This window comes from Aspergillus luchuensis, chromosome 4, assembly GCF_016861625.1.
Source record: "Aspergillus luchuensis IFO 4308 DNA, chromosome 4, nearly complete sequence".
Taxonomy (NCBI): Eukaryota; Fungi; Ascomycota; class Eurotiomycetes; order Eurotiales; family Aspergillaceae; genus Aspergillus; species Aspergillus luchuensis.
In genome coordinates, this window is record NC_054852.1 from 158525 (window position 1) to 173654 (window position 15130).

General features: G+C 52.0%; 5 protein-coding genes across 5 annotated transcripts; 2 read left to right on the forward strand and 3 right to left on the reverse strand.

The window, feature by feature from the left end:
* Positions 1-324: 324 nt before the first annotated feature.
* On the forward strand, positions 325-1178 carry AKAW2_40063S (uncharacterized protein; the record flags this gene model as incomplete). Its single annotated transcript, XM_041688353.1, has 3 exons — positions 325-451; positions 515-896; positions 959-1178. 3 exons carry the CDS (start codon positions 325-327, stop codon positions 1176-1178), a joined length of 729 nt encoding a protein of 242 aa, XP_041542146.1.
* Positions 1179-1543: 365 nt separating this feature from the next.
* Positions 1544-4231, reverse strand: AKAW2_40064A (OPT family oligopeptide transporter; the record flags this gene model as incomplete). Its single annotated transcript, XM_041688354.1, has 6 exons — positions 1544-1616; positions 1676-2073; positions 2127-2199; positions 2251-2416; positions 2461-3873; positions 3922-4231. 6 exons carry the CDS (start codon positions 4229-4231, stop codon positions 1544-1546), a joined length of 2433 nt encoding a protein of 810 aa, XP_041542147.1.
* Positions 4232-6790: 2559 nt separating this feature from the next.
* On the forward strand, positions 6791-8175 carry GAS1_1 (glycoside hydrolase family 72 protein; the record flags this gene model as incomplete). Its single annotated transcript, XM_041688355.1, has 2 exons — positions 6791-7391; positions 7466-8175. 2 exons carry the CDS (start codon positions 6791-6793, stop codon positions 8173-8175), a joined length of 1311 nt encoding a protein of 436 aa, XP_041542148.1.
* A 992-nt stretch (positions 8176-9167) lies between these two features.
* AKAW2_40066A (M81 family metallopeptidase) lies at positions 9168-10685 on the reverse strand (the record flags this gene model as incomplete). Its single annotated transcript, XM_041688356.1, has 1 exon — positions 9168-10685. The coding sequence occupies one exon, from the start codon at positions 10683-10685 to the stop codon at positions 9168-9170; it is 1518 nt and encodes a 505-aa protein (XP_041542149.1).
* A 506-nt stretch (positions 10686-11191) lies between these two features.
* On the reverse strand, positions 11192-14506 carry AKAW2_40067A (cation-translocating P-type ATPase; the record flags this gene model as incomplete). The annotated part of the gene is made up of 3 exons (XM_041688358.1): positions 11192-13847; positions 13912-14177; positions 14255-14506. 3 exons carry the CDS (start codon positions 14504-14506, stop codon positions 11192-11194), a joined length of 3174 nt encoding a protein of 1057 aa, XP_041542150.1.
* Positions 14507-15130: the final 624 nt, after the last annotated feature.

The following is a 15130-nucleotide window of genomic DNA, read 5'->3' on the forward strand; positions in this document are numbered from 1 at the left end:
CGCAGACTAAACCAGCGCGATAGCAAACGGCTGCAACCTGGCCGTTTTTGCAACTGGTCTAGATAGATAGACCATGTGCGCTATCTTCAACACTAAATCAGACTTTAAGCCGGCTGACACCCCCACTGCTAGGCAAACTTAGTGCATTCTATTGTCGCAGTGGCTTCAGTAAACCGAGGGCACCGTTATAGGCCACGTCTCCTGAGAGGCGGAGACTGACAAGACTCTAGCCTGGGTGGAGGATATATAGTCTGGCTATCTACCCCTGTTGGTTCTTTACTCATTCTTTCCCCAAAATTCCACTAGCATATACCACACACCACAATGGGCGACGCTGCAGGACTCCCCGACTACGTTCTGGACCCCAATGCGGTCCTCAACGACACAGACGCCGCCTGGCGTCACGGTGGTCCCCCGGACTACAGCAAGACCCGGGCCTACTACGAAGAGAGTACTACACCCCTTACCAGTTCAACCACAGCCTTGTACCGATACTAACGTTCTCAATTAACAGCCAAGAAAATGACCCACGAATCCGGCAGCCTCCCCTTCCTCGTCGAGAACCTCGTCAAGAACTGGGAAATCGAAGCGTCCTTTAAGACCAACCTCGCGGACTGGCGCACGATCGACCACGAGACATACCACTTCACATTGAACGGCGGGCCCCCGCTGAGCGGCGAACACATGCTGAAAGTCGGCACGTACAACGCTCTCCTCACGCCGAGTGCGTACTACGACCCTGCCAATAATGATTTCGAGGCGAGTCACAAGTCGTTCAAGCGCATGATGCCGACGTTTGCTTGGGAGGTTCTGGAGGTATATAGTGGGCCGCCGGTTGTGGTGTTTAAGTGGAGGCATTGGGGCGTTATGGCCAGGGATTATGTTGGGTTTAATGAGTATGTTCAATACCCTCCTCCCGAACGGTGATCTATGTGGATGTGGGCTAATAATGATATAGCAAAGGAGAAAAAGTCAAGATCGCGGCGCACGGTGGACCTATCGATATTCAGGGTATTGTGATCGCCAAGGTCAATGATGCGCTCAAGCTGCAGCGTATCGATGTGTGGTTCGATCCGCTGGAGATGTTCCGCCAGATTGCCAAGGATCATGAACAGACTAAGGTGGAGGGCGAGGAGAAGACTGCTTCGGGGTGTCCGTTTGCTGGAGCGAAGGAGTAGATTGGATGTATATGTAGATTAAGGATATGTTAGGATACGAATTTCTTTACAATTTCATTGTCGTTAATCGGCTTTATAAATTGTATTCTTTTATCCCGTAGTCTGTTTCGTTTACCTTGGACATTCGCATCTCCGTATTGCCATTACCGGCCAGTCCAACGAAAATCTATCTTAGGCAGTGCTTGTTACGGATGATTGGGACTATGATGCCATATTTAGGCTATCAGCCATTCAAGATCTTGTATAGTGGTTCATTACGTATTGCATTGCAGGCATTTCACCTCATAAAGTCTAGAAGGTATCCTCACTACCCCTTCATCCTGCACATACCGCATATGACCATCTCATGCACAGCTGCCACCCACTTACAAAGTCGCCGGATTGACCTTGCAATAATCCAAATTATGAATATTGGTATTGGGATTTCCCGCCCAAGTCCTGTCCAACAATTAGCATCTCTCACACACTCTCAAATCTCCAAAAGAGAGGACACTCACGGAAACGCATGCTCCACTCCACTCCCACCAAACACCGCAAACGTAAGAATGAACACGCAAATCTGCGTGCCACCATCCAACGCCGCCGAGACAATATAATTATACTTATTAAACAGCTGGGGATGATACCGTCTGAGCCAGAACTGGGCGGCAAAGCCCAGCAGGAAGTACGACATGATGGAGGCATTAATCCCCACGAACAGCCAGCCCATGTACCAGAGGATGATGGAGGTGTTGAGGTATGAGAAAATCGGGTGCGGGTAGTATCGGTTGGCGAGCCAGAAGGGTACCGGCACGATGAAGCCGACGAGGTAGGCTATCGTGACCCATTCGTAGCGGCCGCCGATGGAGAACATGTCGTTAGCGATGCTCCAGGCTATGGCGAGACTGTTGAATTGGTTTGGGGGTGTTAGCTTGGTGGTAAATGATTGGATGGGGTAGGGGGACTTATTTGAACATTGGCGCCACTCCAGATGTTGGTGCCGTCGATGGAGATCAGGACTTCGGATTGATTTCGGACGATGCTGTTTATAGTTAGTGGGGGTAAGTCGGGTACCGGGAGGTAGGGAGCATACATTAGCATCATCACGTAGTTGAATAGAGCACCGATGATGCAGCCCATTACTTGCACGAAGAAGGTGCACTTCGGAGATAGATGCACTTGCTGCGCTAGTCGTAGATCCTTGGCCAAGACCTGTCCCTGCTGCAGCGAGTTGTAGGTGAAGCAGGTGAAGTAGAGGTCTGCACGTTAGCTGGGTTAGACATTCGAGCGAAAGTTCACTTACTAGCCAACGGCTTCCCCGGGAACATATAGCCCGCCAGCATCTGGCAGATAGGCTGAACGTTGAACTGAAACCCAGTCAAGCCGTATTGTGCACCAAAGAAGAGCATGAACACCAGCGTGAGAATGTTGCCGACGATGAATCCCCACCACGGCAGCGTAGATTTCATCGCATACAAGCAACCTAAGCCAACAGCAAAGCTAGCAATCAGGACAGCACCCCACCACCACAGAGGAGTATCCTGGTAGAGATTGCGCAGCATAAGACGGTAGTGTGGATCGAGTGTTTCATCGTTGACGCGTCGTGCGAGACGTTCCTCGGGGGTTTCCTGGTTTTTCCAGAACTTGTAGGTCTCCAGCTTCAGCCATTTCTTGAGTTTGCTAGGGGCAGCCCACGCCCAACCAATCTTAATATCGTCGAAATCCCACAGCAGCATGTGGGTCAGTGTGGCGGTCACTCCCATGTTGGAGGTGATGAGGTATACCACGTATGTTCCAGTCAGCCAGGGCAGACCCTGCTCTTTGAGGGCCGCAGGGTCGACAATGTATTCGGAATTGAGGATCAGAGTCTGGTTGTACTCATTGTAGTAGGTGGAGTTGGAGTCGCCGTAATAGAGCAACTGGGACAAGAACGGGAAGTCTTGAGAACGCCAGATATTGCCATAGTAGACGGCCATGAAGAGGATGATGCAGCCCAGGTATCCGATGAAATTGTTGGTCATAGCGTACAGCGGATACCACAGTGGCGAACCCAGCGAGGCGATGTAGTTCCAATCGAAGGAGAGGGAGAGAAATCCGAGTCCTTCGTTTCCGGAAGCACCGCCGAACAGGTTGGTGAAGACCAGACTGTGTTGATCGGCCAAGCAGAAGATTGAGAAACCTTCCAGAAGGGGAAAGATGTACTCGGGGATGATGGTCCAGAAGAAGAGGATGCAGAAGAAGATGTAGAAGATCTTCAACCGTGCCTTAGACTGCGCCTTGTCTTTGTGCAATGACTCCAGCAGACTGCTGATGGGTAGGGTCATGGGCCAGATCATCTTGGTTGGCCGCACGATGACATCGCGCAGCAGACCGGCGATACCGAAACCAATCAGCTGAGATGACAGCACGATGAAGACGGCAGCAGCGTGGTTGGGATATCCACCGTAGAAGAGTTGCTGGGCTGACAAAGCCTCGGTGGCCAGCGCGGACTGTGTAGCGGCGGAGGACATGAGGGAAATGGCGGCATGTTCTTTGGCATTGAAAGGGCCCGGGTTGAGTAACTTTCCGATGACACCACGACGAGGGATCACATATGCCATGAGCTCTCCCAAGATATAGGCAATGACTGTGAGGAACACCTGCGAGACGTAGATGGTCTGTGGCTTGAAGTAGAAGATCTCCTGGAGCACACCGCCGAAGATGGACAGCCCGGCACCTACAGGAGCTTAGCAATTAAAACACGTCGTAGCGGAGACAATATTACCCAAGAAGATCATGCGAAAGCTCCACGGGTTCAGGGATGGATCATCCTCGACTTTGATGATATGGGTGACAAGATCTTGCGCCGTGCTCACCACCTGGTCGCTATCATAGTCATCATCCTCACCGATGCGCACCGTCTGCCCCTTTTCGAGCACTTGAGGCTCTAAGGCAGGAGAGTCCTGACTCGACTTCTCATTGTAGCTCGGTATCTCCTGCTCGGGAGACACACTGGCCGACTTGGTCTCCATGATCGATGAATGAGGTCGGACTTGACAGTATTCCCGCGACGCTGCAGGAGGGGTTGCCTGCATTATATACGAGGCCAGCCCAGGAAAAAGCCTCACTGGTAGAAGCAGCAGCAGGAGCACATGGTGGTTGCCACATGGGACTCACGATAAGAGCTGCAAAGCAGAGTGGCTGTCGCTCTGCACAGGGTCTCTCTGCACAAGGTCAAGCACTCAACCCTGCAGGCTAAGCATTTTTAGCGTAGGACGCGATAAGGCAGGATCTGAAAACGCTGAGATAGTGTGTAAAGCTGATTGTATCCGACTGTCTGAAGATGCAATCCGAACGAGTTCATTGGACTCGAGATAAGGGCATGGTAGTTCGGTTGGCATCGCTTCACGTTGGTTCAATAATAAACCACTGGAAGGCCGGCATCCCAGAACCCTGGCCCACTAGTATACGAGCCTTATCTGTCATTTGTGGAATTGAATATCTGTAAGACATGCAGATGCCGATAAGGCGATTGTCCAGCCATTGCACGGTCGGCTTTCACTGAGGGGATATGTCTGCACCGATGCGAGCCGACAGAGGACCATGGAGAGGTGGCATTGGCTGTGGGAGAAATATCAGCTCAACGACCCAATGAATATAACTACACACTATACGCAATGAAAGGTTCTTCTTACACATATCCCTCTCCTATTCCTCAGCTTGTCTCCCTCCGTCTCTGTCTCTTTTTCTCAGTCTTTCTCTTCTGTCTGTGTCGGCACTAACCCGAATGGGCGGGTATCGGCAGTCCGACGGATCTCCGGGGGCCGCACGTCCAGTGCCAATCACTACTCGACTGAGCAGAAGAGTGAGGAGTGGGCAGTGGTGTCACCGACCATAAAAATGCTTGCTTTGCCCATCCAGCCATCACTCGTCCAGTCCGCTCCAGTTGTACCAGTCTCGCCCCCAAGGCCGCGCATCTGAAACCAACCGGTTGGATGAAATCACCCGTCGGGTGGCACCCGAGCGGCCACTGGCTGGGATCATCGCCCGCAACGCGTCAACAGCAATCAAACCGAAGGATGCGAGATTATGCAGCGGGCGCTTCCTTTCCATTTTTCCGTTCCTGACACTGTCTCTAATCCTACTGTAACATTAATGTTGTGATTATTTTTATTCTGGGTGATGTGTCCACTGCACGGCACGTGGAATGAGAAATTCCTCCCTCGGGACGAGTAACCATGGCGCAGTTGGGGTTTGTGTGTGTCGGCTGTCCGAAAATCGCCCTAAACTCCGAGGCACGCACCATTGCCAATTAATTCCCTTCCGATTGATTTCTGCCTGTCCCTACGACCCTTTTGACCCTTGGTGACCCTTTGACCCTGGATTCAGGGGCTTGGTGGACTCACAGCGATGGGGATAGGGACTTTTGACCCTGTTGACCCTGTGACCCTCCCATTTTCCCTGGCCTAAGTTCGAAGTAGTCGTAATTATAGTAAAAACTCTTGCGTGGACTGGGGCGAAAGGGGAACAGAACTTATCCATGTCCGAGCAGCGATCGGCCAGTCACCAAGCCGGCTGGATCCGAGACCCGCTGCGTGGGAACTCCCAAGAGTCGTTAAGCAAAGCCAAGAGATCAGCCAAGATGTCGCTCACGAGCCTAATTGCTGGATTCCATATCGCTGACGTTCTTTGTATTACCGCGTAAGATTTTATCATTATTATCATCATCGTCATTTCTGGGGCTGTCAGCTAGTAGCTAGTCTCAAAGTACTAAAATTACTACTCAATCAGAGAGACTGGCTGGCTTCCCCAATGGTAGCGCCGTTCCATCAGGCCCAGTCTCTCTGCCCATCCTGACACAACCTTCAGGGGGGCCAATGGGCTTTTTCCGTAGGCAGCAGGCAAATGCGGCCCTAACAACTAACAACTAATAAGAGTCCAGACTAGCAAAGGTTCGCCTCGCCGGTCTCCATCTCTTCCTTCTTAGTCCTCCCATTTCCTCCCTCCCACTTGGTCTCTCGCTCCAGATTCTCTTTCTCTTCTTCTTTCATCCATCCATCTTGTATCCTTTTGCTTAGCCTTTTTGTTTGGTTTTCTTCCTCTCGTTAACCACCACATTCGCTCTATCTTAATACAACCACCACACTCGTTCTATAGCATCGTCTTCTTTCGTTCCCCTCACTATGAAGCTCGCCGTCTCTGCTGTAGCGGCGGCTGCTCTCGTCGACGTGGCTGTCGCCTCTGCCCCAGCCATCGTCATTAAGGTAGCCACCATTACCAATCCATCAATTCAACCCGCTGACCGTATCTAGGGCTCCAAATTCTTCTACGAAAACAACGGCACGGAATTGTATGCTACCATCTTCTTTCTACCCTCCATCACCACCTGCTAACCTGCCTCAGCTTCATCCGTGGTGTGGCCTACCAGCGTAAGCAGCAACCTAACATGCCCATTGGGCCTGTTGCCTCAGACTAATAATACAACAGCCCCCTATGATGACGACGGCACGACGACCTCCGCTGGCACGGTCGATTTCGTCGATCCCCTGGCCAACGAGACCATCTGCAAGCGGGATCTGCCCTACCTGCAGGAACTGAACACCAACGTGGTGCGTGTCTACGACGTCGACCCAGACGCGGACCACACCACCTGTATGAACCTGTTCGCCGACGCAGGTATCTACGTGCTGGCGGATCTGTCCTCCGCCGACTACTCCATCGACAGCAGCGACCCGGAGTGGACCATTGACCTGTACAACTACTACGCCAGCGTGGTCGACTCGCTGGCCAACTACACCAACACTCTGGGCTTCTTCGCGGGTAACGAGAACTCCAACAGTGTCAACACCACCGGTGCCAGCGCCTACGTCAAGGCAGCTGTGCGTGACATGAAGGCCTACATCAAGTCCAAGAACTACCGCTCCATCGGTGTCGGTTACTCTGCCGCCGATGTCTCCGAGATCCGTACCGACCTCGTCGACTACTTCAACTGCGGTGACTCGGACGAATCCGTCGACTTCTTCGGTGACAATGTCTACGAGTGGTGCGGTGACTCCAGCTACACTGAGTCCGGCTACAACGTCATGACCGAGGACCTGAGCAACTACTCCGTCCCTTACTTCTTCTCCGAGTACGGTTGTATCACCGTCCAGCCCCGTTCCTTCAGCAACGTCCCCGTCATGTACGGCCCTAAGATGGATGACTGGCTCGCCGGAGGTATCGTCTACGAGTACTTCCAGGATGCCAACGACTACGGTATGCCCAGCATTCTCCCTCCCTCCTACTAACGAAACCTACTTCAAGACATGTACATGGCTAACACCATCCAGGTTTGGTCACCATCTCCGACGGCTCCGTCAGCACCCTGACCGGCTTCTCCTCGTACTCGAAGGAAATCAACAGCGTCAGCCCCACCGGCACCAACAGCGCCAGCTACACGCCCACCAACACCGTCGCCCGGTCGTGCCCGACCGTCGGCTCTAGCTGGGAAGCCGCCAGCGCATTGCCCCCGGCGCCCAACTCGGAACTCTGCTCCTGCATGGAAGAGACGCTCTCGTGCGTGGTGAAGGACAGCGTGTCGAGCAAGAAGTACGCCGACCTGTACAGCACCGTCTGCGGCTACGGCGTGTGCGAGGGCATCACCGGTAACGCCACCACGGGCAAGTACGGCGCCTACAGCATGTGCACGACCAAGCAGATGCTCAACTGGGCCTTGAACGCCTACTACGAGGAGCAGAAGGAGAAGGGTAACGGTGCCTCTGCTTGTGACTTTGCTGGCTCGGCTACTACTACCTCTACTACTTCTCCTACTGGTACTTGCTCTTCCTTGCTCAAGGCCGTTGGCACAGCTGGTACGGGTACCGTGTCGTTGTCTGCTGCTGCTGGTACGAGCACTGGTGACTCCGGTAGCAGTGGTTCGGAGAGTAGCTCTGCTGGTGTGCCGGGTTACATGAGCTACACTGCTACGCTTGGGTTGGGTCAGTTGGTGGTGTTTGTTGCTGTGGGTGTGTTGTCTGGTACCGGAATGATTCTTTTGTAGATTGTTAGTGTCTAGGTTTCCTTGTGTTATAGTGAAGATGATTGAGAGGTTGTAGGAAGGTGGGATTGATGTATTAGTGTCGGTCAATTTATATATATTAGGATTTGTTTTCATTGTTATCTGGTAGGATGTGTGTATAAACCAGGTTGATTCTGTGGGATATAAGACATCCCCAGAATAATAATGGAGAGTAACCGACCACCTCACCGGGACAAGGTGGAAAAAGAAATAATCAAGGAGGGAGGGGGCACCCACTTCAATAGTGCCTCACTAGTCGCTCGTCAGGCCGTGACATTACTCGCTAAATTGGGGTGGGGAGGGCAAGCGGGTTTTTCATCTCGTCCAATGTGAAGAGTGCTGTACGGTAGATGGGGGAGACTATTGGGGCTAGAAAGCTTGTGTTGTGGTGGATTCCTTGTTAGTTGGCTACATTGTGGGTTGGTTCTGAGCTGGTTGGGTGGTGGCGGGTGACCTTGAGTAACACGTCAACCTGCGGGCAGAGGTAGTATTATAGGGATCAAAGAAGCTAAGTAGTAGGATTGAAATGGATTTATTGTGGATTTTCAGAATCATGGGAGCTAATCGATGCGTTATAGTAATGTGACTTGTACAAATATATTATGAAGTCGAAATGCCCTACTTGTTGGATTGAACATGATGACGGATATTATCTTGCATAGCCACTGCAATAATGGTCCTGGAAGATAGCTAATTACCCCTTATATCATTGTAGGTAAAAGAACACACTAGGTGTTACAGAATGGATATACCAGTCAAACATGACAGCTCATTTCCCAATCCCACTGAGACACTGAAGAAATCCCGAGATCCACAACCCAAACGGGAGCACGGCTCGGAGTATCTGATTGGCAACCCAGTGCTTTATTTAGAATCTTCCATCACGTGCATATCCGATGGAAACTCTCGCTCCGTCATTGCCGATTCCTTGCAGATCGCAAAGATACTTTCTTTTTATGCCGGATGCGGGCTATTCAAGCCAGTGACTCGTTCGAAGGCGGGATCATCCTTGCGCAGAGATCGGGTGGCGTCGAAAACACCTTGTCGAACGGCCACATCGGACGACTTATGCGATGGTGTCCCAGACGCTCCAAATCCTGGTCCACTCCCCCTGGAGTCAACGCTAGTAACCAGTCGGCCGCCATGTCGAATAGCTCTGGCTCCAGATAGCCTATCTTGACGATGACAATATCAGCTGAACGCGGCTTAAGGTTCAAGTCGGTAAAGTCATGCTCGTGGTGATACGGCTTGCGAAGTTGTGTCAGAATCACAAAGACTGAGCCAACTTGTAAAATTGCCTCGACTACTGCGTCTTTATCGCCGTGCTTAATTGAGTGAACTCGTCCAGTCATGGTCAGAGGGCCTGCATGAGTATAATCCACCTCAGCCCCCGCCGTGACGGTAACTGTTGCGTCAACCCCTGCCTTTACTATCGTCTGTATCGCTTGTGGTCCGGGCAGACTGGCGTAGATGACAGTTGGACCTGACTCCTGTTTAAACTCAGGTCGCGCAAGCAGCTCTGTAAGCCCCCAGGTGACGTCTCCAGACCCCCCAGCGGTTGGGTTGTCTCCCGAGTCCGAGATGAAGAACGGTCGCTTCGAGGAGTGCAATGCGGCATCGATGCACTCTCTATATGATCCTGTCGGACCAACAAAGTGGAATTCTGCATGAACCTCCCAAAACTTTCTTGCCAGACGCTCCGCCCCTGCGGCGACAGCTTCCTCGCACGTCCCGGTCACCATCACCACGGCGCAATTACGCGGCTCGTCAGCCCAGGCGTACCCGACCCAGATTGCTGCATCAATGATACCCGGTAACGATTCAACCTTGGGCACCAGCTCATAGAGGCTCTTAGCAGGTTCCACTCTTGTGGATGTCTGTTCGCCCGGTAACAAGATAGGAAGAGTTATCCACGCCTTGAATGGTCGGTACATCCGACCTTCCTCCTGACGCGAGAGTAAATCAACCAAATTCCGACACGCACGCTCCTTCGTCTCCGTCTCATCCTCATGAGGTGCCATGCGATAACACGTAATCAAATCCGTCTGATGCGCTAGATCACGCGAGACATTGCCATGAAGGTCCATTGACGCTGAAACAATAACATCTGGTCCTATTACCCGTCGGATCCTTTGCAACAGCTCATACTCTGCGTCGTCGAGACCTTCCACACACATAGCGCCATGTATATCGAACCATAGTCCGTCCAGCGGTGTTGACTTGACAATGTCGGTTAATCGGGTTATGATTTCGTTGACCAGCTCTTCGAACGATTCCCGGACTACGATTCCGCCGGGTAGTGCGTGTCCGATAAGTGCCCCTCGCCAGTCTGCTGCATCTCCAAGCTCTGTACCGGGTTGGAGAAAGGGATATTCGTCGATGATTTCATGGGCGCGGCGGGGATGGAATGCGGGGGCGAGTGTGCGGGCGCGGGTGAACATGGAGGTTTCGCAGGCTAGGCCGGCGATGGCGATTACGGGGCGGGGAGGCATAGTGAGTAGTCGTGAGATCCACGTCTAAAGCATTTGCTCGTAAGAGAGAAAGAGTGGGATTTGGGAAGGGAATAATGAAGCTGGTGTTACGGCAGGGATGGAATGCGGGGATGGCCGATCGCTCTTATCACGGGCTTCCCCGCTTATCGCAGGATGCTTTACTTTGTACCACTGTAGATATCAGTGTGGTTGAATGTCAACTTTTCTATTCTAAAGAACTATCCTAATATTGACCCGGAGTTCGTTCTGAATGCTTTGATATACCCACCCCAAGAAACTATAACCAATCTCTTACCAATGCCATCATGCTTCCTAACTAGCGTTTTAGGGTATACCATCTGCTGGGTGCAGAGGCCTATCGCTATACCATCTATACTTACCCCGTTCCTCCACCGTAGGTAATAACAGCTCTGCAGTCTGCAGCGTGTAAGCTCCATAGGATATACCCAGGAGCAATTCCAGTTCACTCCCCGACCAAGTGAATATTTGGCCGGGGAGAGCACTCGTTAGGGTTGCTCCGGCATGTTTCCCATCGAGCCCAACGTCAAGTTCTTACGGTCTCTGCGACGAAAGAAGACTCGTTTGGCCCACTTCCATGATTCAACACCCATAAAGAAAAGAACCGCCTCGACACCCACAATACCCCACTCCCATGTGATGGGTTTGTGCTTGAACACGACGTCGTTCAGTCGAGGGATATAAAGAATGGGGAACATGGTGATCCACCCAGCCATGATAGACCAGAAGAGAAACTTGTTCCGCCAAACATCATACATCCACTGAGTGAAGTACCTCTTGGATTCAGGCTGCATGCGGAAGAATGACCGTCGCATATCGATCATCTCCCACGCCAGGAAGAGCGCGAACCACGTCAAACAAACGAACGTCGTAGCACGGGCTTTGAAAACCAGTTCACAATCTTGGATCTGGTCCGACCACTCCTGGTTGCACCCACGGGCTAGATTGCCGTCACCGAATCCCCACATGCGGACAGAGAATGCTGCCAGACACAGCGCCGCGGTCCAAATACCATACACTAGAATGTCGATAATCACTTCCCACGTGAAGATACCTTGCTTGCTCTGAGGAGGACGGTCCATAATATCAGGGGCGGCTACCTCCATTCCCAGGCCCATATCGGGCATACCTGAAGTGATCATAATGATCCAGAGAATTTCAACAGGAGCCAAGGGGAAGACAGATTGATTATCGGCATCCTTGAACGCCAGTCCGATGAGAAGGGTACAGGCTTGAGCGATGTTTTCAGCCAGCAAGTGCAACACAAATTTCTGGATATTGTCAAAGATACGACGACCTTCTTCAACGGCGTTGAGGATAGAGGCAAAGTTGTCATCTGTGAGAATGATGTCCGACGCATCTTTGGCCACGTCCGATCCCGCTTGTCCCATGGCGATACCTACGTCGGCATGTTTAAGTGAGGGCGAGTCATTCACACCATCGCCGGTCATGGCTGCGAAACGATTGCGGCGATGGAGAGCACTGATCATGCGCACCTTGGTCTGAGGTGCGCAGCGAGCAATGACCAGAGGAAGAGTCGGCAACGCGTCAATCTGCTCATCTGAAAGCTTGTCGAACTGACCTGCTGTCATAACCATCGCGTCCGCCACGTCCGCAGCTACGGTGCTGAAATCAGAAGGAAGGATCCCCACTTGTTGAGCGATTGCTTTTGCAGTACCTGGATGATCGCCAGTGACCATGTGGACGACTATACCGGCGCGATAGCAGGCCTGGATTGAGCCGGCCGTCTCGGGTCGTGGAGGATCGTACAACCCGATCAGGCCTAGAAAACACAAGTCCTTCTCAATAGTATCACGTTCCAGGTCGGAGCCCTCTAGTACTCGTGCCTGTTCAGTGTACGGACGTTGAGCTAGTGCTAGTACTCGCAGTCCGAGCTTGGCCAGCTCCTCCATATTTTGGAAGATCAAGTTGCGATGTTCGTTGGTCAGAGGCACCGGTGTGGAGGAACCTTGATCCCAAACGACGGACGTGCATGAGTCGACAATCCTCTCAACAGCGCCTTTGGTGAAGACCATGGTGGCGTTGTCTTGATCATCCTTTGATCCGATTTTGCTGAAAATGACTGACATTTTCTTTACTGTAGAATCAAAGGGAAATTCAGCCTTCTGATGCCACAACGCGCCTTGTCCTTTGATCCAACGGTCACGGTTCCAATTGAATCTGGATGCGAACACCTGAATGGCAATCTCCGTGGGTTCGCCTCGTGCGTTCCATTCACCGTTCTCGGATTCAAAGACGTGAGAAAGGTTCGCCATCGATGCGACATTGAGAAAATCCTGCAGTTGCTGGTTGTCTGAGACTAGATCTTCAATATTCGCTCCCGGAAGACCTTCATCCTCTTCACCAAATTGTAAAGGAGATACGGGCGCAAAGCTCAAATCGCCAATGGTAGGGTTGAATGGCTCGTTGGATGCGCCAACAGAATATGTTCCACGAGATGGGATCCATGCCTTTTTGACAACCATCTTCCCCTGAGTCAACGTACCAGTCTTATCCGAGCAGATATCAGTAACAGCACCGAGGGCCTCCAGCGAGTCGAGTTTGCGAACGATGACATTCCGCTCCACCATACGCTTGGTGCCGACTGCCATGGTGATGGTGAGTACAACCACCAAGCACGCCGGAATCATACTGATACCGGTCGCAACCGCGTACATGATGACTTCGTTGTTACTGCTGAAATAGTTTGCGGCCATGCAAACAATGGCAAACACAACAGCGACACCAAACAACAAACAAGCTAGCTTCGACAACTTCCTTTGCAGGGGCGTCCCGATATTGACGCCAAGGAAGCGACCGACGGCATCCGTTCCCGTGAGAGTCCATGCCTCGAGATACCAGCGTTTCTTGGTTTCTCCGTCAGGGCCACGCTTGACGGGACGACGTTTGGTGTTGCTATTGCGCAAGGCGAGGGCGATAGAACCAATCTCAGTGGACATGCCTGTGCCAATGACCACACCACGAGCACGGCCGCGGGTAACGGTGCTCGAGCTGTACGCGATGTTAAGACGGTCGCCCGGGCCTGTATCTTCCTTGAAAGTGGAATCACATTCTTTCTGAACAGGGAGTGATTCGCCAGTCAGGAGGGCCTCATCGGTCTCGAAATTGACGGCTTCAACTAGGCTGTTCAGAGACGAATTAGTATCGTTGCAGTCCAGGCTATCTCACATAATGAAAGAAGACCAACCGTATATCCGCGGGAACAGTATCTCCAGTCCTCAACTCCACCATGTCACCCGGAACAATCTCCTGCGATGGAATCGAAAAGGTCTGCCCCCCTCGTGAGACTGTACCGGTCGGCGACGAGAGTGAGTGAAGCGATTCCATAGTCTTTTCCGCGGCGTACTCTTGAAAGAACCCGACGACGATATTGAGGACAATGACAGCACAGATCACACCACCCTCGATCCACGACTGAATCCCGAAACTGACCGCCATGGCCAGAATCAACACCTGCAGCAAAGAATTGGATCAGATATCGGAATCTCAGACGTATTTCATGCCACAAAATGGAGAGTGGGCCGCTTAACTAGCATCATGGCGTTCGCCACCTGGCGAAGGAGGATCTTTGCAATGGAAACACTTTCGCCTTCATCCAGCTTATTGGGGCCGTACTGGTCCAGACGACGACGAGCTTCTTCCGGAGACAAGCCATCGTCGAGAGCTGTACCCAATTCCTTGATGACAGTCTCATAAGTCAGAGCGTGGGCTGGTCCACTCAATGGACCTGGGATGGCCCCGGGGCCCCGGTCGGAAGTGGAATGTTGCTTCTCGGCTGGCATTAGAGATGGCAGGTATGCTGTACTCAGCAGGTTACACGGATCAAGTGCGTATGGCAAAGCTCAGCGGGATACCCTTCCGCGCGGGGAAGAGGCTATTTAAGAGATTGGGAACGACCTCGTGTAAGTCTCTGGATCTGGGTGCCCCAGACTCATCCTTGCCCCCAGCTCCCCAGTAAATTCATCTATTGCCCCGTAGGGTTGGCGGAAAGTTTAACAGGAGGGGCAGGCATTGGCGCCGAGACTGTGCCAGCATCCCGCTCCGCAGAACTCGGCTGCTGTACTTTGGGTGACCCAACAGAATAAACTCTGCCAAGCCTCCAGAATCCCAAAATGCAGATTTGGCTAATGGACATTGAGTACGAATTTTGACGTGTAGTCGGTGCCTCGCCGCACGGATTTTACTCCTAATCGAATTAATCCATTCGAGGTGGACACCACTTTTTGCAGGCAATCATGGTAGTGTGAAGGATGAGCAAGATCTGGTCAAACAACCCAGAAAAAGGAAGGTGAGCACACATTACCAACAGTAATCTGGCCAAGAAAGTCTGCTTGGAAAATGTTAGCCAATGCCAATCTGGCCCAGGAGAAGACGAAAGGTAATTATAAATAGATAGGGCATCTTCA